This window comes from Knufia obscura (assembly GCF_036327395.1).
Source record: "Knufia obscura strain CCFEE 5817 isolate CBS 148926 chromosome Unknown scaffold_7, whole genome shotgun sequence".
Classification (NCBI taxonomy): Eukaryota; Fungi; Ascomycota; class Eurotiomycetes; order Chaetothyriales; family Trichomeriaceae; genus Knufia; species Knufia obscura.
In genome coordinates, this window is record NW_027042693.1 from 1,370,613 (window position 1) to 1,390,616 (window position 20,004).

Below are 20,004 nucleotides of genomic sequence, written 5' to 3' on the forward strand. Positions count from 1 at the left end.
CGTCGGGCTCTTCAGCTGGCTGTGTGTGGCTACGGTCTTGACATAGCTCTACCGAATACGACCCAAGCTTTATTGCAGCCACATAAGCTCATCAAACCACGCCATACTACGCCGAATGCAGCAGTACGCAGCGCCAGATTCCAAATCCTGAAGCTACTACGAGGTCTGTCCTTCGAGGAGCTTTTGGTTTTGTCTGTGGTGTACCTAACAACATGACTGCTCCCGAGCTAGACGTTCAACCACCGAGGCACATTCTGCTCCGCGACAGAGAAGGTGACATCATTTCTATAAGGCCCTTTCAGCTTGAGCCTTAGGCGAGCCATGGCATGCGAGGAAAGCGTCCACGAGCCAAAATAAATGTAAACAGATGTCCGCACAATGAACAGCACCTCATGAGCAACAGTTTCCGCTATCAGTGCATCACGCCAGCTTTCTGGAGAACCCCCATTCACAGTCATTCATCATGCAGATGCTTCACGACGATTTACCGTGGACTTATTCCCCAGTAATCGCCAATGCCCCCATGGGCGGCACAGCGGGTCCATCACTCGCCATCGCAGTCACCCGTGCTGGTGGTCTTGGCCTTATGGGCTTGGTCCCATCAACATCAACCCTCGACACCTGGCTGACAGAAGTCGATGACTCCTTCTCTTCGGAGCCGCTAGCACTACAACCACAACAGGACCAGAAAACCAAAACAAGCGCTGATCTACCCTACCTGCCCGTGGGCATTGGATTTCTCCTCTTCCTCGCAGATCTGAAGCAGGTCATCGAGGCCCTCAAGCGGCGCTCTAATTCATCCAAGAAACCACCAGCTCTGATCTGGCTTTTCGCTGCATCAGAACCGAGTATCGAGGCGTACACGACCTGGGCCATGGCGATCCGCGACCTCTACTCCAGTGTGGGCGGGTACGTCCCGAAGATCTGGATCCAGGTTGGTGGGAGCGCAACTGCAGCCGTTGATCTCGTACTGTCGAAGGCCGCACCAGACGCGCTAGTCGTGCAAGGTAGTGATGCAGGCGGCCATGGCATGGAGAGAGGTGCTAGTCTGTTTGGGCTGCTTCCGGAGATCAAAGACATGCTAGTGGAAGCATCGAAATCTCGCCAGGATTTCACAATGCCACATATACTGGCAAGTGGTGGAATCGTCGATGCTCGAGGCGCCTTCGCGGCATTAGCGTTAGGTGCAGAAGGTGTGGTGATGGGAACACGGTTCCTTGCGTCGCCAGAAGCGATAGTGCCGCATCCGGAGTACACAAAGCGAGTCCTTGCCGCGCGGGATGGAACACTGAACACAGTGCGAGCGAAGGTGTTTGATGAGTTGAGAGGACCGAATATATGGCCCGTAGAATATGATGGCAGGGCACTTGTTAGCCGCAGTTGGCGTGAAAGGCATGAAGAGGGTGTGCCGATTGAAACTATTAGAGATGGGCATCGGGAGGCTGTGGGAAAAGTGGATGGAGGTTATGGAGTCGAGAGCGACAGGGCTGTTGTCTGGGCTGGGAGCGCGGTTGGGTTGGTGAATGAGACCAAGGCAGCCGCTGATGTGGTGAACGAGGTAAGAGAGGGAATCAAGGAGTTGAGTGAGGGGTTGAGAAGCAGGTTGTGATGCTGGTGCGGCCATGTGTATCTTGGGAGGGTGACAGCAGCGTGGAGCTGCCCGCGGCCATAGATCAATTTGTGGCAGCACGAGGGAGCGACGTTGCACATCTAGTGCTCTTCAGGCCAGAGGTGTGCGCAACTGAATGGGTTATGGCAAATCCCAGGTTGCGAGAGAACACGACATTGGCCTCAGACTGGTTCATGTTTTTGTCCATCAACGTGTGCACAGACCCAGGAGAGGGTCTCGCTCACTTTCAGACCTTTTACCAGGTAATCATCACAGGCCAAGGGAGGAGAAGCTAGGTATGTTATTGGTAAGGCCAAATTAATGATCGATGTGTTGACCACATTTCAAATGTGCTGTCAATGACTCTCCATAGTCTAGTTGGTTTATGGCGTCTGACTGTAATTGTGCTAACAAGCAACTTGTCCATCAGAAGGTCACCGGCTCGATTCCGGTTGGAGAGATTCATTTTTTTGTTATATGATTGGAGCAGTGGTCATTTCTGCGATGAAAGCCGGGCTGACTGCAAATTTGGATTATGAACGAACTTTTTCTTTGCGTGCGGTGGGGCACAAGACTAACTCCATTAGTATCGAAACGAGGACGCGCTGTGCTGGTGATCTTGGTCTCTGCAATGTGATGATTATTGTCTTACGCTATGCTGAGCTGTGGACGTTGCACGGAAGAGAGGATATTGCTTGGATTGGATTGGAACGGAAGTCTTTCTTGGTCTTTCAAGGCTGGTGCCAAGGATCTGACTAGTGGTAGGGTTCTTATACAGTAGGTTTGCCTGTTGCTTGGCCAGTAACTTCCTGCAGAAGGAAGACCTGTACTAGTAGAATACGCATGTATTATACTAGTAGTACTTTGTCACGTCTCAGCGTAGATTGCGACAAACGCCACCTTCTGCAACGGCTATGCTGCACAAAGGATGCTTGCCCGTCGTCCTTGCCTATAGCACCTGAAAGTGGTTCTTCATGCTCCGACACAACTTCTAGCGGCAGACGAGGACTCCGAAGAAGAGCGGGCATGGTTGTCAAAGTAGAATGGAGTGAACCGTCGATCTCAGTCGAGAAGTCCGGATCCATAAGCACTCTGCCTTGTACAACCTAGCCAGCAGCTTACGAGTATTGTTCATCTCAACTCATGCTTAGAGACGAGGCTCAGAGCTTGCTCATAGGAGCAGGAGTTGCGTGTCAGCGCCTTTCAATCACTCATCGCCTGGGTCTCCCGCCATCTCACCGTTCCATCACGACAGCCTGCTGCGTGATTGATCGTGACATCGATACTGACGTCCATCACTACGCAGTCGCGACCTTGTGCGTTATCCAGCTTCAATCTGGCGTATCCTAGTAGGTCCATGGGCGAATTGCAACAAAGCTTCCACAAAGAGGGTGCTTCTGTGGCGGTGATAATGCCCAGAATCCTGCAGCGTATACTGTTCCAGCGGATGACCAGAGTGTGTTCTCCTCATACAGGACCGTAAGGCATTCGTGGTAGAGCTGTTGGCGCAAACGTAGGGCATGCGTACTCAGATTTAGGAAGCTCCGTGATAGTAAGCTGTTGGACCCAATGGTGGTCTCTGTTGTCGAGCGGCTCGTCACTCTTGAGGAGATTCGGTAAGATCTTCAATCGAATCTCGGCCAGGAGCCTGCGGCAGGTGGGATTGTATCTGAGTTGCGCATGGCAGCTTAAAGGCGATTTGTGCCTGCGTTAAGAATGAGCCCTGCTGTTGCATATTGGATTAGCACATGACGAGGGGTTTATCTCGAAGCTCGAAGGAACCTAGGAGAACTCACCTCGTTGCCGTCGGTGTTTGCCACGGTTGAAGCGGTCGAACTGCCCGACATGTAGAAAATCTATTGCAGCATTGAAGCAGGTTTCGAAGTGAGAAGACAGTCGGATTGGAACTCAAAGCTATACTTGGTGTAAGATTAAAACGTATTGACAGATGTGAAGCTGTACTGAGAATTTGCTGACTCTTTGAAACAATCCCACTTGAGCTTCCGCGTTGAATAGAGCTCATTCACAACTTCGGTTGGCACATAAACAAGCGGATGACGGGTATGGCTTCTAATTGAGAGACATCTATCCTGACCAGGCAGAGAGGTTGAAGTGGTTTCGTCCTACACATTGTCATCATCCAAATCCCTGACAGACCGGAAGCCTTAATACATGAGGGGGTTAGCAAAGATGCGTCTTGGACGCATTGTATCCTGCTCGATGGGCCAATAAGACTGTCAATATTGGCGTGCTTCGCAAACCCACTGGCAGAACAGAAGCCCTCAAGAACTTGGCAAGAAGACCAGAATCGACCTCGTCTCAACCAGAGGCCCAACCAATCCCACACATGCATAATTGTTGTACCCTCTTCGGTAAGCTTTGTGGATTTTCCACCTCTTCTGCCCGAATCGAATGCCCGTTCCGAATATGCTGTAGGGTGGCTTAGTGGCAGCCCAGACGCACTTCTTCGAAGAACTTCCGAGACTCGAATCTAACGATGGGGCAATCACGGGATCTTTTTCGATGTGCAGACCTGAGTGTAGGGAATGCGCATCCGAATGGAAGGTGCGATAGGCTGGACACAAAACACGAGTCAAGCCCTCCGCAAAGATGATCCGAGTACATCGCTATTCTGGAAGCAATTGTCGGTTTGATTGACGCCGCTCCTAATTTTTCGAATAGCCAGCCCTGAGATTACACCGTAAAAGGGTAGCAGCTGCTTTAGGAGTGTAACAACGCATTCCTGACCTTTGGGCTTTCCCTACGCCATTCATAACGCCAACGCTATGCTTCCGGTTATGACGGAATACTCGCCCGGTCGTTCCTGCTCACGATTTGCCATCTGACTTATCATCCTCCACCCTCGGCTGTTTTGAGTCGTTCGCACTCGAGCCACCTTCTTCTGTTATAGTCTCCATCCTCTCACCATTCTGTCCTGACTCTTCCCGCTGTCGTCTCTCTCGCTCTAATCTGTTCTGCTCCTCTTCCATACTCATCCTCAGCGCCATGGCCAATTCTGGGTCCGTGGCAGGATCGATACCAAACTCGAAGTTGTTCTGACCTGCTCCACCTGTGCTCTCTACTCCTTCCATTCCGCCTTCCTGTGGCGCACCGCTGTTGACGATGGGCGTTGTGACTAGCGAATCGGAGAGTAAACCCGGACCAGGCGGTATCACAGCCAAATAGTTGCCCTCATTGCTTCCACTACCGCCTACTGCCTCGACAAACTTCTCCAGCACATCTCTTGTTTCTGATCCTGTAGCATCTCCAAACGCCACGAAGTCGACAGACACATTGTTCTTCTTGCACTTCTTGGCTAGCTTGATGAGCTCTTTTTCACTGTCGTTGCCATCTTTTGAGTCGATCTCGCTGCATGTTAGTACAATCACCCTCTGTCTCTGAGATTTATTTGCTCTGTGTTTGAGTGCCAGCATTGCCACGCTGATTGCTGTGCCTAGTCTGATGGAGCCCTTGATCTTGGTTTCGTGCAGACCTGCTAGAACGGCGCCGAAGTTCGTAGTGGGTGTGTTGAGGACTTGAGGAGACGTGCCTGCCATGGATAGAAGACCGACGGCGGATTCAGGATTGGCTTGTGTTTTGGCATTGAAGATGAGTGAGACTGCTTCAGATTGTGCTTGGAACCGTGTGGGACTGTAAGTCATCGTTAGTAGAGATCCCCAAAGACAAAATCTTTGGAGCCGTACAGGTAGTCGCCGTTGCGAGAGGCTTCACTGTTGTCGACGCATATCATCGTTGCTTCGAGAGGCATGATCGCGGCTTGCGAGCTTGATCCTCGACTGTGGCAGATTGGGAGATATGATGGAGGTACGGTGAATTAGCAGGGGTATCTTGAAGGTGTACCGAACTGGATATAGCTGGTTGTGGTAGTAGTGCTGCTCAGTACAGTATGAGGCGGAATGGCAGGCACGTCAACGGCTACGCAACTGCGGACTTTAGCCTTGGCACGACAAGGCTGTAGCGTCCGCCGTAACCGCGCCGCACCTTCCTGATTCACTGGCAAGCGACCATACAAACAGCAGTCGCGTTCCAGTTGCGTGAGCAAGAAGTCGCACTCACTGTACTCGGGAATATAGCAATCTGTGCGGGATCCTGATAGGCGTGTGCCAGTCTTTACAAGTCCTAAGCGAGCCATGCGCAACAGGTGAACACCAGAGATGTCCTGTGGCCCCTCCCACAGCATCTCCCAACGACACCCATAACCACCACAATGCCCGTCTTTGCGCTCCTCATAATCTCCAAAGCCGGCTCGCTGATATACCATAAGACATTCCCAACTTCGAATCCAAGTGGCTCACAACCAGCAACAGGAACCCTCGGCCTCCCCGGTACAACAACTCTAACCACAAACGACTACCTAGTCCTCGCAGGTACATTCCACGGCGTCCACGCAATCACGAAAAATGTTACACCGAAGTTTGCGGCCAATGCTGCCTCTTCCACTGACGATCCTTCTGCCTCAACCATGAATGGAACGGGCGGAAAAGCCTCCAAATTTCGCTACCCGGTTCCCGATGCGCCAGTCACGGGGATAGAGAGCATGGAGTCCTCGTTCTTCAGGCTTACGGTGTTTCAATCGCTGACTGGGACAAAGTTTCTACTGTTTACGGATCCGAGCATGCCGAATACGGAGGGGCTGATCAAGGGGATTTATGAACGGTTTGCGGACCATGTTTGCAAGAACCCTTTTTGGCATATTGATAATCCGGTTAGGATTGAGGGGTGGGATCGGGCTTTAAGCCAGTTTTTGTTTAGGAGATGAGCAAAAACATGGAGATTGAAATGGTCTCGGAGCAGCCACCATAGCAAGAAGTTTCTTGCGAATCCGCCGGCTGATCGCATAGAATGAACGAATGCTTGCTACGGAGGGTGTGTCGCCAATACTCTCAACGGGAGCTTCATCAACTGAAGGCTGGGCAGTTCTCGGATCTGATGCTGTGCCTGTTACATGGAGGGCTCGGACTGCGTCGTTTCGACTCCTGATGGAGAGAATGAATGTGCTAAGAGCATAGTTAAAATCAACCCGCTGCGAAAAATTTAGCGAGGCACATCAAGTACCGCATCCTGTTACTCAGAAGCGGCCGCTGCATACCTGTCAACCTACAGACAAGCACGAAACCAATACCCGAAGCACGATTTGCCGACCGCACAGCTCCCTAAAAAGTACTGATGCCGCCCAAGAGCATTTATAATGTGTCGGAGCATAAACAAGCTGTAATTTTTGCGGATGAATGGCAGCCTTCGTTCCGAGAAACGGTTCGGAGGAGTTGAAGAGGTCTCGGTACACCTTGCCAACGGAAGAGGAAGAAGGCGGATGCTATACGAGACATGTGGTCGATCCGTACCTAGCAATTGAATACTAGAAACGAGTCGTGACCGACACAGAAGGAAATGGTCGAAGGCGGAACTTTATGATTTGACGAAAAACAAGCATGACCGAATCCGAAGCTCGTGTATCAAGAGGCCGGTGCCATTCACACGACAGAAATTTGAATAGGGAGGAGAGGGAGCACGTTTGGCTTTGCAGCTGCCGGCTGTGATCCCAAAGAAAAATCAGGAAATCTTGAAGTCATAACCTTCAGTATCATGAGGTTTTACTGTTACGTCTCAACTATTGACTGGTCGAGCTTCTCTTGCTTTCCTGTCTGTTTCGTAATGCGGGTTGAACAATTCCGAGACTCGCGAATGAACGTTACGAGCGAGCAGGTATCTATGTTAGTAACATGTAGCTCTTCCTCTAGCATGGTGTTCTTTGAAGAGCCTTTTCTACTCAATGATAGAGGGGAGGAGGCAATGCGAATCGGTGGCCTTGAGATAGGTGGATGTCGGCTAGTATTCTTTGGTCATGTACACGGAAGTATGGTGCTGTGTTCCCAGTGAAAAAAAGTTGCGAGATCGAGACTGTACTGCTCTGCTCACAGAGTATGGTCTGCCACAGGCACAAGCAGCTGCCATTTTCTCGCCGTCCATTTCAGTACGAATCGTGTCAAATCGTGTCAGGCAATATTGAGACTGTTGTATGAAGCTACCAAGTAGCTTAGCTTCATACGAGGACGGATGAGCACGGTTTGATGAATTTGCCGGGGCCGGACCACTGGGCGAGGACAGTCGCGTAGGTGAAGAGGCACCCAAGATCATTGCAAGGTGGCAAGCCTTTTGTGCTCGACTCGTTGCTCATGCGGCCTGTTCAGAAGTCGTTCTTGCCTTCCACCTGCATAGGTGATGGTGACCTCGGAAGGCATGATTGGCTGGCATAAATCTCGCTTAGCCAGTAAGTTCAATGCCCGAAGAACTTGCCATCGACCATGTCTCGCTTTCGCACTGCACAAATGTCTTCTATCGTCGCTTGATTGCTGAAGCCTTGTGCGTAGCCCGAATTTGTGGTATCGAGGCTAGCGTCCTTCTAGACTCGAGGTTCATTCGGATGTAGCGGAAGTGATGCATTGTGACAACCTGCTCGAGCTTGATCCTCATCCAGCGTTTCCATATCGCCCGGAAGGATGCCCCTGTTGTTGCATCGCCACTGGCAGTTGCTGCTCATAGCCCCACTTACGCTTCAGGCCGCTGGGATCGAACACACTTGCTACACTCTGCTGCCACTCTTTTGGTGTTACATAGACCGGCGCACTCGCTCCGGCAGATTCCGGATTAGGCCTGAAATTAATGTTGCTGGGTGCAAACGTTCCGCTCCCTGACATCTGACTGGAATCAGGCTGCTGGTTCATTCCTGGTTCGAAATATGAGTTTGCCGGCTGCTGTTGTGAATAGTGTCCGGGGGCCATTTGAGGTTGTGGTCCCGTTCTAGAATATGGTGGAAAGAAGGCTTGTGGATTTGGCATGGGTTGTGAGGTCGGCGATGGAGTGTAAGGGTGAGCACTGTAAGGCGTAGCCGATGTTGGACTCGGGACAAACTGTTGGTTCTGCATCTGCAGGTGCAGACTTTGCTGAGGTAGATTTATGGGTGGAGAAGAGCTGTAACTTGACGGCGGCGGCGGTGCCAGCGCAGATTGAGGGATTGCGAAGGCCGTATTAAACTGATTAATGATAGGGGTGGGGTTCCATTGCTCAGTTGGCGGTGTCGCGTTGTTCGGATTATTGGTTGAAGCCATTTGATGATACTGCTGATTTGTAGGACCCTCATGGTAGTCCTGACGAAATTGGGGTGCCTGAGGTCGTGTGGTCGGCACTGCTGAGACAGCAGGTGTTTGGAAGTACGTGTTATGCTGCATAGATTGCTGATAGAACTGCTGCTCTTGAGAGTTCTGAAAGTGCTGCTGTGGCTCTGAAGATCTTCTCTCTTCTGGACTTTTGCTGTGTTCGGATGGTGTTCCATATGGGAAAGTTGGTTTGAGGTCGAATGGTTTGTTCAGGTCGACAGAGAAGGCAGCACGAAGACCGTTGATCTGTGCCTCGACCTCAGGCATCGGCCATTCCAAGATACATCGTTCGAGAACTCGCATATGCCGGATGAAGAAACCCTTCGCGTCGTGATTATAGGCAGTTTCTGGAGAGGTGATTGCGACCTGTGTTTCCTTTAGTCGTGCTTCGCGCCACTGTAGTTCAAACGTACCAAATGAATCATGACACAGGACAAGATTGCATAGATGGGGAAGCTCAAGCCTCTTTGCATGCAAGCAAGGCCCAGAATCTCGTACTTATCTAGTATGGCCTCCTGATAGATGCATACCTGCTTCGCAGAAGTGTAACAAAGCGACATTATATGCTTCCATTTCTCATCATTCATAAAGTCCTTTGATGCATTCAGCTGCGGCTTGTATAGCATGACAATACCAAGTTGATAATGGCAATGTACGTTTGCGAGGTAGTGCGATGGTAGTTTAGGCAGAGTACCGTCAACTGGTATTGAGACTCGGAGGTCCTCAGGGAGTTCAGCTGGCCATTTTCTGAAATTTTCGTTGTATGCCACAAATATTGGATCACTGGCCCACTCCTTCTTCTTGCGCTTGAGTTTGTGATAGGTTTCGGTCATACCTCGAATATTGCGAACGTTCCTGACCCAGTATGCAAACTGCCTGGAGATTGTCTTCTCGTAATCATCTATATCAGAATTAGGCGGCGAAGGACTAATATCGATTGTATCAATATCGACACCATAATCAGATCGGCCCTGTGGTCCTCCGACCATAACCTCGACCATCATTGCGAGCTGCCAGACCCTTGTTTTCGACAGACACTCTACTGGCGTAGAGTCACATTGTCCTCCGGATTCATGCAAGTCATAATGCTCATGTAGGTCCAGGTCCTTAGCCATGCCAACTATTTTCTTCACTGTGATCCAAGATCGATAGTAGTAGCCTCTTTTCGGAGTCTTCTCTCGTGCCTTAAGCAACAGAAGAAGTGCTTGGATCGTGCTGAGCCTAGGCATATCTGCAAAATTCTCTTCATGTCTGTTGGCGAGCGCCAGCCATTGCGAACCGCCAGCTGGATCGTCCGATACCTGCCCTGCACACGCCAACACGGCTTCGAGGAGCAAGGGAGAAATAGCGTTGCGATCTTTTTGCCACAAGTGGTAGAAGTGACTTCGACAGAGAACAGGAACATAGGGATGCACATGCCTGAAGAAATCCTGGAAGGCTCGCGAGGCTTCTTCATTTGATGGCATCAAAGGCGGAGGGATTCGAATCTGGGAGCCAGCAGCCGTTGAGAATGCTGGAAAGTCCTCTTCGTCTTCAACAATTGGCGCAGCCGCTTCCTTCTGCGACCCGTTCTGGTGTCGAATGTAGGGTGCTATTCCAGTATCGGCGATTCGCAGGTCTCCCAGGTTCTCTGCCAATTCCTCCGCAGTTATGGAATCTGTCGATTGCGGACTTCCCACGGACTGAGGCTCGACGTTACCGTTGACTGAGTCGAAGGACCGATATCTGTGCTGAGGGTAGGCAGCTTGTTGTGGTGTTACAAGCTGACCTTGACCTTGACCGTGGGGTGTGCGGGCATACTGAAGATTCGGTTGGGTAAAAAGATTCTGCGAAGTCTGTCCATCGTATTGCGAGTAGTTATCCAGGTCGGACTGAGATCCATAGTTGTGCAAGTACTGGAACTGCTCAGGAGGATATTGCTGGACAGGGGTACTGGAAGATTGTGAAATATAGGGTTCGTCAGTCGTGGTCATCTCGCCCAACTCGCCATCCAGGCCACCGACAGGAGGGACACATGTGAGTTTCAACCGCTTGCAAGCGGCGCACGGCCAACTGTTCGTTGTAGCGGCATCGCACTTGATTTTCCTCCTGCGACAGCCCTCACAGGCTCTCATCACTTTCAGTCGTTTATGTCGATTGTGCTCGTCGACAAACACATAGTTCTTAGGTCCTTGTGCCGAGACGCCAGATGCCTGAAAGGATTGCATTTTCACGACAGGGTGGATGTCCTTGCATCTCCTTAGACGGAAGACGAGCGCTAGAGGTGTCAGGGTCGGAAGAACGCTTTCACCAACAAAGCTCCGGAGGTAGGGCTACTCGAAGATTGATGCGCCCGACCAGGCGATGTTCTAATACTGCGGGTCGTACACGTACACAGTGGCTTATTCGTGTAAAACACGGTGCGGCCCTTGTGGTCAGTGAGATAATCAAGAGCGCGCAGCCAGTCCGTCTCAGTGTGCGTGTCGTGACGGGTCCGAAGCCTATGTGAAGGAACAAATAAACATGCCGATCACGAAACGGCAGATGCTGTGCGCGATTGTCGAGACGTATGGCGCCACATACGAGTATCAAAGTGGCTCAAAAGCGAAGATCGAGTTCTGCTGACTCTACGTCAATCCTCAGTTCGGACGAACGTGACTGTCAAATAAGCCTAAACAGAAGGCCAAGATCTGTTGCCTTTCGTGTGGTCATTGTGGGTAGCATCAAAAGCAGCAGTCGTCCAGCGCTTCTCTGCAAGCTAGACTTGATGCACTATGATCATAGGAGCCATCATGGTTGAAGAAACAGAAACATCATTAATTGAATCATGCGCGGTGCAGTGGGTACAGTAGAGGGCTAAGATGGTCGGGGTTAGCCTCCCATTTCAGGTCCCACTGGACAATGCAGCTTACCTCGGTGTCATTGGGTTTGATTGAAATCCTGTCTCCAATATGCCACAATGGCAATTCCTATGGTACTATTCTGGGTTGACGAAACATCCGGCAGATGTTGGGCAAAGAGAACTTCTTCATCTGGTCAGGTCACGGATAGCAAAATCGTAGCTCTGATATCGAGCGCTTGTGTCCTCGCGACAGCTCGAGCGGTGGGCACAAACCCTGGTGATTGCTTAAGCTATTTGAGATAGCCTATGCTTCTATGGTTCAGAAACAATACGATTGGGTCGCGTGTTGAGCAGGTGCGCAAGTGAAACTAAACAGTGGCAGCCAGAAAACAAGTCCTTGTTTCCAGAAAGCGCCACCGCTGCTCAATTGCGGGGCCTAGCTCCTGGACGATGCACAAGATCAGCAGTAACATGTTACTCACCAAGTACCATCGTCTATCTGCGGCGAATGCGAGGCTCTGCCAAAGTGAGGGTATCCTGCGAAACTCTCAGCAAGAATGAAAAGCCATCGAAGTGAAGTCGCGGTAATCGTGATTGCTTTTGATGGCCAGAAAAGACTTTATCCCTGCTGATATCAAAACCACGAGTCCCACTCTTCATCTCTGCCGAAGGCCAGTATGCGAGGAACATACCTGTTCTACTGCGGCTGTTGCTGATGCTGGATTTGTAGCATTAAGGAAGTGTAGAGACCGGAGCGACTGCAATAGTCGCAAAAGTGTGTCTATCGGGTGTGATGCTGAAGAAATACTGTATGATGTTACTGTACAGTAAGGTCGCGGACCACAGATGCAGCGCCCGGTCTCCGTTATCTCCAGTACCTACTGCCCGCCAGTAGTAGTGTGCACAGGACTGTGGGCTGAAGCAGTGGAGATCGAGCGGTGGGCCTGAGACTCAGGCCGGCTATATCCGGCCCAGCGACTACGGCCTGAACTTAAGGGCATCCATAGTATCATCCAACACGTGATGTTACGTCTGGCTGACGACATCGGAGACTTCAGTCGTGGTTTGTCTTGGTGGCGCATATCATTTACATTGCTTCACACAAGATCTTGCTTCATCTTTATTGCGCGTCGTCGTGAAAGTTCACCAACATGGAACTCGCTAACGCCAACCCAGTGGTTCTGAACCCATCAGATCTGCCAACGAGAAAGCGACGTATTGCAAGTCAAAGCGCGGATGGCAAGAACGTCTCAATCTTTGCGTTCCCAGCTCCTGCCAATTCGAATGATCCTTTCTTTCAGTCGACGCAATCCGAAGCATCCGATAGCGACGATGAATCCGAGTCCGAGGCGATCGACGAGCAGGAGATATATGATTTGATAGCAACAATGTCCGATCCTGAGCATCCCATCACCCTCGGTGCGCTTGCTGTAGTGTCTCTGCCGGACATCTCTATCAGGCCCACCGTACCGAGGAGACCCGAGTCGCCTCTGAGGACCGTCACTGTCCTCGTTACACCTACAATCCAGCATTGTAGCTTGGCTACGGTGATAGGTCTTGGTGTACGAGTACGATTGGAAGAGTCGCTCCCCGCTAGGTTTCGGGTCGATGTCCGGATTAAGGAAGGGACACATTCGACAGCAGATGAGGTCAATAAACAGCTCGCCGATAAAGAAAGAGTTGCGGCTGCTTTGTGGAATCCGACTCTACAAAGCTTCATCAAGAAGATGCTGGAGACTTGCGAGTGACAGAACGCGTGAACCGCATTGCCTTGATCATCATTCTGTCTCTTAGGAGAACTACGAAGGACAATCGGACACTGCTTCCTGAGGACGATGGGGAAAAGAAGAGTCGAGGATCTTGAAGGAACCCAGCGTGACCGAGGCTCCGAGACCGCTGTATGCATGCATCACAGGTACCGAGGCGGAAACTTGTTCCATACTTTTCAAGTGTTTTATACCGTGTCTCGGAGCACGACAATCGCTTCTAGTGCAAACTCGGCCAGATTGTTGTTTTCACTGGCTGTAGCACTCGAACGAGATCACTTTGCTGCCTCGATGATATCTCATAAGTCAACCGCATTCCCGATGGCGCACGCTCCTAGGATTCAGGGTCACATAAGCATCCACACCCAACTTGGGCAGTGATGCATAGCTATGACAAGCCTGTGATTGATCGATACACGGTCAAGCCGCCTGAAAGGATGCCTGATGCTACTGAGCTTGGGGTGGGTACAAAGCTGAGGCTAAAGTTGAGGCGGATCAGGTGTCGAGTAGCTTCTTCGGCCCTGCTTCATCATGTGTCGCAACTGAGTCGCAAAATAAACATCTTGCTCCTTCGTTGCTCAGCTTATAACATTCAGCCCACGGCAGCATGGCAGCATGGCAGCATGAAAGGGAGGTGTTTGTGGCAGTCACAAAGTCGCCTAGTTGCCTCGCTAGACCGGACGACAAGGGTTGCTATACGGTCAGTTGGTGGATTCCCTTATTTACCCCATAGTTGAGAGCGAGACCGCTATCGTGATATTTGTGGCGCATTTGTACAGTACTGCAGCAATTGCTCGACGAAGATCAAAGAATACCATTAGCATAACACTTGCATCCGAGATAGACGAGGCTCTGGCTTCGGGACTGCCAGTACGGTTGACTCGGGATCTGCAGGTGTATGGGGTTAGTGGAGTCTGTGTTCACCAATAAACCATTAGGATTATACCACGTTGCCTCGATCTGGATTGTGATTGGCAACCTGAGCTTCGAATCCTTCACCTTATTCTTGCCTTCTTTTCCGCAAGCTCGTTGGCTTCCCAAATAAATTCAAGCAACGGAGCGAAAACCTTTGAGCTTTCGCCCGTCAAAAAGCTTCAGGTCCACATCATGTGGCGTTGGTAGACAAGAACGTGGCCAAGAGAGCTTGTGTGCCGAAGTAATGCTTGGGCCAACGGTTTCGAATTTTCAGTCATCCTCCACTAGACATGCCGGCAATGTCCATATCGAACGTGACCATGCCTCGATCCTCTCTGCCTCGTGAGGATCGCCGGCAGCAGATAAAACGTGGGAAAGGTTGAACCCATGAGTTCCCGTTGTACCTTCCTCAACTTGTGTGGTTGCCTCGAATTATTTATACTCTAGGAGGTGGTCGCTCCTTCGCGTCGCTAAATACGTACCTGCTCCGTCACGTCCGTCACATCCCGGGCCTCTTCCAGCCTTCAGATACCAATCACTTACACCACGAGCTCTAGAAGTACTCATATCTGCATCGAAGTACGCAAGAGTATTGTACACAATCTATTCCGTCAGCGACCGACCTGCAACATCCGTCCCTAGGTGCACTTGCCGGGCATAAAGTGGTTGTGTTTCACCACGAATCATAACGGACCAGTTCAACGCGTGCGTGTTGAGACAACCTTTGGTGGTTGGATCTGTTACTCCGTGACATCTCAGTTCCGCTGACGCCGAACGGTTACGGTGCTGCACGTTACAGACCCTCCATCCAGATTGCCTCAGACTTGGGACCCATACACTTGCAGCTAAGCATCCTTGCCGAATTGCTTGTCTTATATATACTGCGAACCAGTCGACGTCAAAGCTCGGCATCGCCAGAGTCCAAAAAGTATCTCGCCCTTCTGCGAACACAGTTGCTCTATACATATCATTGATAAGGTCGATCTTTCGAATTTGGTGAAAAAGAGCTATTGCTCAATTCTTACAACAAGGCCGAACCTCAAGGTAGCTACCTCAGCCTGTCAGGCAGACGAGTACGATGGCAGATTATGGCCCTGCCGCGCCTCACGGCCCCGATATGTCCGGACAACATCCATCCATGGTCAACCCTCAGTTCGACATGAGCGAAGACGAAGCTCGTGTCTTCAGCCGGCTGCTCAAGCCCGACGACTCCTACGACGAAAATGGAGTCTACTGGGCCGATATGGGTTGGTTCAAGCGTGCACGTTTTGTTTTGAGCACCGACTACGCTGAGTACAAGCGTGAGGGGGCTAGTGTGTGGGAGATGTTCAAGAAAGACCCTCTCTCTCCGGTATCATTTTACTTTCGAAACATGGTACTGCCTGGTGCAGGTCTTGGTCTTGAAGGCTACGTCTTGTTCTCGATCGGTAATCTAAAACCACTCTTTCAGAAAGGGTTTCCAGCTTGCTGGGGAACCAAAGCTGGACAAGGCGGAGCTTGCAATGACACTTGGCTTGCTGCCATCGAGTACATGGAAATTGTCGGTATCATCTTTGGACAGATTCTCGTGGGTGTTATTGGTGACTGGCTGGGCCGACGATGGGGTCTGATCCAGGACGCCACGATCATGTTCATCGGTCTTCTTATGTTGACAGCGATGTGGGGCGTCACACTCAACGGTTGGATCATCTGCTATGTTTGGTCACTGTTCTTCTACGGTGTCGGCGTTGGTGGTGAATATCCCATGACAGCAACGTCGGGTATGGAGAACGCCGTCGGCTCAGGCAAAGTCTCAACGAAAGAGGATCGACTACACCGTGGACGCAAGGTCACTAGTGCTTTCCTTATGCAAGGTTGGGGTCAGTTCTTCAACCAGGTCCTACTCATCCTCCTCCTCCTGATATTCCACCACGGCAGTGGCAACCCACCATACTCGGAAGTCGCAGTCCAATGGACGTTCAGAATCTCTTTCGCTATTCCTGCGGTCGGCACACTTTGGCTCGTCTACTACCGTACCTACAAGATGAAGTCTGCATCTAAGCAATTGCAGCTACAGAAGAAGAAGTCTAATGTTACTGGATACGACACGCAGTCCCTGAAGATGACTTTCACTCATTTCGGTGGTCGAGTCATTGCCACTGCTGGTGCTTGGTACATGAACGATGTTTTCTTCTACGGCAACAAGCTGTTTCAGAGTGAGTTCATCAGTGTCGTCACCAAGGGCAGCCCCTCTATTATGCCAGGCTGGCTGTACAACCTGATCAACGTTGGCGTGTCTCTCTGTGGATACTATTTGGCATCGTTCTTCATCGACAACAAGCTCTATGGCCGAAAACACATGCAAACTGTCGGTTTCATGATGGATTTCATCCTCTTCGTGATTCCGGCATTCAAACTCGACTACTTCACGGACCCTGCAAACATTAAGGGGTTCCAAGCCATGTACTTCTTGTCCTCATTCTTCAACCAGTTCGGACCGAATTCAGTGACCTTCATCGCCGCCGCAGAGGTATATCCTACTGCGGTTCGTGCCACGGCTCACGGTTTCAGTGCTGCGGTTGGCAAACTCGGCGCTCTTACGGCCGCAGTCTTGTACAACTACATCGATACGCAAACCAAGTTCTACGTTGTGCCATGGTTTGGTCTGGCTGGCGTGGTGCTGTCAGTGGTATTCTTGCCGGATACCACGGGTTTGGATCTTAAAGAGCAAGAACGAAGATGGGCTTTAATCCGTGCTGGTCGAGGTCATGAATATCATGGTGTGGCTGTGCACCCAAAGCACTTGTCATGGTGGGAAAGATCTCGAGGCCTCGGCAAACAATATGATGCTGATGCTGACTATGCCCAGCGTGTGCAAGAGATGAGAAAAGAATGGGAAGTGCTGATGCAAGAAAAGGCAGATGAGAAGTCCGGCCCTCTTGATCAGAACGACTGGGAGGATCTCGAACATGAGTTCAGCCATGAAGTACAGGAATACTTCAAGAAGACCAGCAAGTCTCCTATTTTGGCAGGCCAAGAGAAGCAGGTGCCTCTTCTTGATGGGAAGCGCGAGAGTGATTCTGACGACACTATCAACGAGAAACGCGTCGTTTAGTCTGACGGCGTTGATGAGATATATGCCGGAGCAGCTCATCCTGACGAGGAGATGAAGGTTGACGAATATTGATGGTATAGGATATTTGGTGACTACTCTCGAGATACCTTCGTTTAGGGATATGTCAGAGCGACAAAACAAGCTCTAACACATTGAATTACCTCACAATAAAAGCTTGTAGGTGATCAAACAGGATACTTGACCTTTGTGTCAGCCTTGTTCTCATGTTCCTTATGCTACATCTGAACGTGATGCATAGCTGAGGTATGTAGCATGACACTAGTACTCGTACTCCGTGATACGGTTAGATTTTCCACCTCAAGGCCGTTAGGCATCCATTGATCCCGCTCACCGAACCTGCCTCACGACCCTCGTAACGTATCCACGTTGATGTTCCCACTCATGCCAGTGCTTTGCAGAATTCCAATAATATTAGGGCCAACGTCGCGTACCATCCCTCGTATACTTGTCATCGCTTGACAAGATGGCTCTCCAAGGTACTGAGCAGGTGATCCAGCGCGATCCAGCACTTTTGTAAGTCTACTTGTGGTCCTTCGAGCGCAACGTTCGACGATGCGAGGCGATCGTCTATACATGCATAGCTAACACCGATTCTGTAGCCTATGGATCCTGCTTCCGATCACCATAGTCATGATACTGACGGGCGTTCTTCGACACTATGCAACGATTCTCCTCCAGTCCCCTCCGAAACCACCATCCACCCCGCCCGAGGCCCGCGAAAGGCAATTTCTCGGCCGCGGTGCTGTCCTACGCTCGAATCTCCCATCCTCAGGTCTCTCCACCGCTAGTTTTCAAGTCCGAAAAGACTACCTAATCGACAACTACAAGAAGGGTAGCTTCCTCAAGAACGGGCCAGAATCAAGAGGACAAGCAGCGCCAAACCCGATGTCTGACCCCGCTGCGATGGAGGGCATGATGGGTATGATGAAGGGGAACATGGCAATGATGATTCCACAAACACTCATCATGTCCTGGATCAATGCGTTTTTCGCTGGCTTTGTCATTCTGAAACTGCCGTTTCCTCTGACGATTCGATTCAAGCAGATGTTACAAGCTGGTGTGATGACGAGGGATCTAGACGTCAGATGGGTCAGCTCTCTGTCGTGGTACTTTTTGTGTCTGTTTGGGTTGCAGAGCGTTTTCATCTTTATTCTAGGGAACGACAATGCGGCTAGTCAGGTCACGCAGCAGATGGCTATGGCGAATCCAATGGGGGCACAGGGGATGGGTGGACCAATGCAGCCGGGGCAGGATCCGGATAAGATGTTCCAAGCGGAGGCTGAAAATCTGGAGGTTATGGAGTATTGGAATGTGCTTGATGGGGTTGAGGAGAGGCTGTTGAGGAGTGGATGAAGGCTTTTGATGGTCCTCGTGGGCTACGGTCGCGCCTGTCGGATCTACAATGCCTATGCTTGGTCGTCATATGCAAAAACCTGAACATAGGGAAGACAACGGAGGAGCTAATGTGCGGCAGGAGCAATCGTTGTAGATAGAACATACGCAGACGCCGCATCGAAGACGAAAGCAAAATCCAAAATGTTCGTGGAAATTGGATTCTGTAAGTTGTCATGGATCAGCAATCGTTGAATTTGTCAAGCAAGCAAAACAATGCCTGCTTATTTGGGCCGTACAATCACCTTGCCCCTTCCAGTATCATGGCAGCTTTGACCCTCACCTCCTTCCTAAGAAGTACATGAGCAGTTGCCGCTCTTTGCGTCAAGCTCAACAGGAGCGAGATGAAAAAACCAGAGCACGATTCCGACAACAATTTCATCAACAATTCCAAAGACAACTCATCAATAAAATGAACAACCAGGTCAACGCACCGTCTGACCAAGGCGAGGAGATCGTGGCAGAAGAGGTCCAAATGGATGCACCAGCCAGTACAGAAGCTAGCGCCTCCGAAGGGAACTACAACCAGTATCTAGTCAACTACAACCCTTCTCTTGACTTTACGGAAATGTTCCTTGCTGGTGCCAACGCCAATGCCGATGCCGATACCAATGCCAACACCACTGCAAACACCAATGCCAACCTCTACACCAGTTCCTACGCCACGCCAATCCCCTCCAAAACCCCTACGAACGTTACGTCCACTGCAGACAAATACAAGAACTACAGACCAAGCAATCGCAATGGCAAAGACCGAGCAAATCCTCCACGAGATTCGCGACCACCTCGTCTCTGTGCCTGGTCTACGCCGAGCATCGATATCATGATGGCTGAGCTCGCTCAGGCTGATGCAGATTTTGAGGCAGGAGGTGGTAATAATGCCGGCAATGGCAATAACGAAGACAACGACGACGGCAACGGAGATAGCAATGCGGGTCAAATCTACAACGACGCTGATTGGACTGGTGAAGGGTTGGTAGAGGATGAATGGCAGGCTTAAGATTGGTATAAAATCTGTTGTGGCTTTTCGGTAGCTTTGTCATGGGTTGTCTAGCTGGCAAGCGCGCAAGTGTCAATTGGCAACGTTTGCAGTCCTTCTCTGTGGTGTGGCCTGCATTCGTGCTTCTGGCAGCTGATCTGATCTGCATACACCATACCATGATCAGCAAATCCAAGTGAATACGACTGGACGCGTATACTCGGACAAGTCT

The 20,004-nt window shown here is 50.7% G+C and overlaps 8 protein-coding genes and 1 non-coding gene across 9 annotated transcripts; 7 read left to right on the top strand and 2 right to left on the bottom strand.

Moving 5' to 3' along the window:
* Window positions 1-463: 463 nt before the first annotated feature.
* On the top strand, window positions 464-1,609 carry PMZ80_006701 (uncharacterized protein; the record flags this gene model as incomplete). The annotated part of the gene is made up of 1 exon (XM_064875113.1): window positions 464-1,609. One exon carries the CDS (start codon window positions 464-466, stop codon window positions 1,607-1,609), a length of 1,146 nt encoding a protein of 381 aa, XP_064729513.1.
* Window positions 1,610-1,972: 363 nt separating this feature from the next.
* Window positions 1,973-2,070, top strand: PMZ80_006702. Its single transcript has one exon. It is a non-coding gene; the product is annotated as a tRNA-Tyr (tRNA).
* Window positions 2,071-4,437: 2,367 nt separating this feature from the next.
* RPN10 (proteasome regulatory particle base subunit rpn10) lies at window positions 4,438-5,378 on the bottom strand (the record flags this gene model as incomplete). The annotated part of the gene is made up of 2 exons (XM_064875114.1): window positions 4,438-5,260; window positions 5,314-5,378. 2 exons carry the CDS (start codon window positions 5,376-5,378, stop codon window positions 4,438-4,440), a joined length of 888 nt encoding a protein of 295 aa, XP_064729514.1.
* Window positions 5,379-5,837: 459 nt separating this feature from the next.
* Window positions 5,838-6,389, top strand: PMZ80_006704 (uncharacterized protein; the record flags this gene model as incomplete). The annotated part of the gene is made up of 1 exon (XM_064875115.1): window positions 5,838-6,389. The coding sequence occupies one exon, from the start codon at window positions 5,838-5,840 to the stop codon at window positions 6,387-6,389; it is 552 nt and encodes a 183-aa protein (XP_064729515.1).
* Window positions 6,390-8,097: 1,708 nt separating this feature from the next.
* On the bottom strand, window positions 8,098-10,991 carry PMZ80_006705 (uncharacterized protein; the record flags this gene model as incomplete). Its single annotated transcript, XM_064875116.1, has 2 exons — window positions 8,098-9,150; window positions 9,198-10,991. The coding sequence occupies 2 exons, from the start codon at window positions 10,989-10,991 to the stop codon at window positions 8,098-8,100; spliced, it is 2,847 nt and encodes a 948-aa protein (XP_064729516.1).
* A 1,765-nt stretch (window positions 10,992-12,756) lies between these two features.
* On the top strand, window positions 12,757-13,353 carry PMZ80_006706 (uncharacterized protein; the record flags this gene model as incomplete). Its single annotated transcript, XM_064875117.1, has 1 exon — window positions 12,757-13,353. One exon carries the CDS (start codon window positions 12,757-12,759, stop codon window positions 13,351-13,353), a length of 597 nt encoding a protein of 198 aa, XP_064729517.1.
* Window positions 13,354-15,364: 2,011 nt separating this feature from the next.
* Window positions 15,365-17,380, top strand: PMZ80_006707 (uncharacterized protein; the record flags this gene model as incomplete). Its single annotated transcript, XM_064875118.1, has 1 exon — window positions 15,365-17,380. The coding sequence occupies one exon, from the start codon at window positions 15,365-15,367 to the stop codon at window positions 17,378-17,380; it is 2,016 nt and encodes a 671-aa protein (XP_064729518.1).
* Window positions 17,381-17,864: 484 nt separating this feature from the next.
* PMZ80_006708 (uncharacterized protein) lies at window positions 17,865-18,754 on the top strand (the record flags this gene model as incomplete). Its single annotated transcript, XM_064875119.1, has 2 exons — window positions 17,865-17,914; window positions 18,001-18,754. 2 exons carry the CDS (start codon window positions 17,865-17,867, stop codon window positions 18,752-18,754), a joined length of 804 nt encoding a protein of 267 aa, XP_064729519.1.
* Window positions 18,755-19,205: 451 nt separating this feature from the next.
* PMZ80_006709 (uncharacterized protein) lies at window positions 19,206-19,793 on the top strand (the record flags this gene model as incomplete). The annotated part of the gene is made up of 1 exon (XM_064875120.1): window positions 19,206-19,793. The coding sequence occupies one exon, from the start codon at window positions 19,206-19,208 to the stop codon at window positions 19,791-19,793; it is 588 nt and encodes a 195-aa protein (XP_064729520.1).
* Window positions 19,794-20,004: the final 211 nt, after the last annotated feature.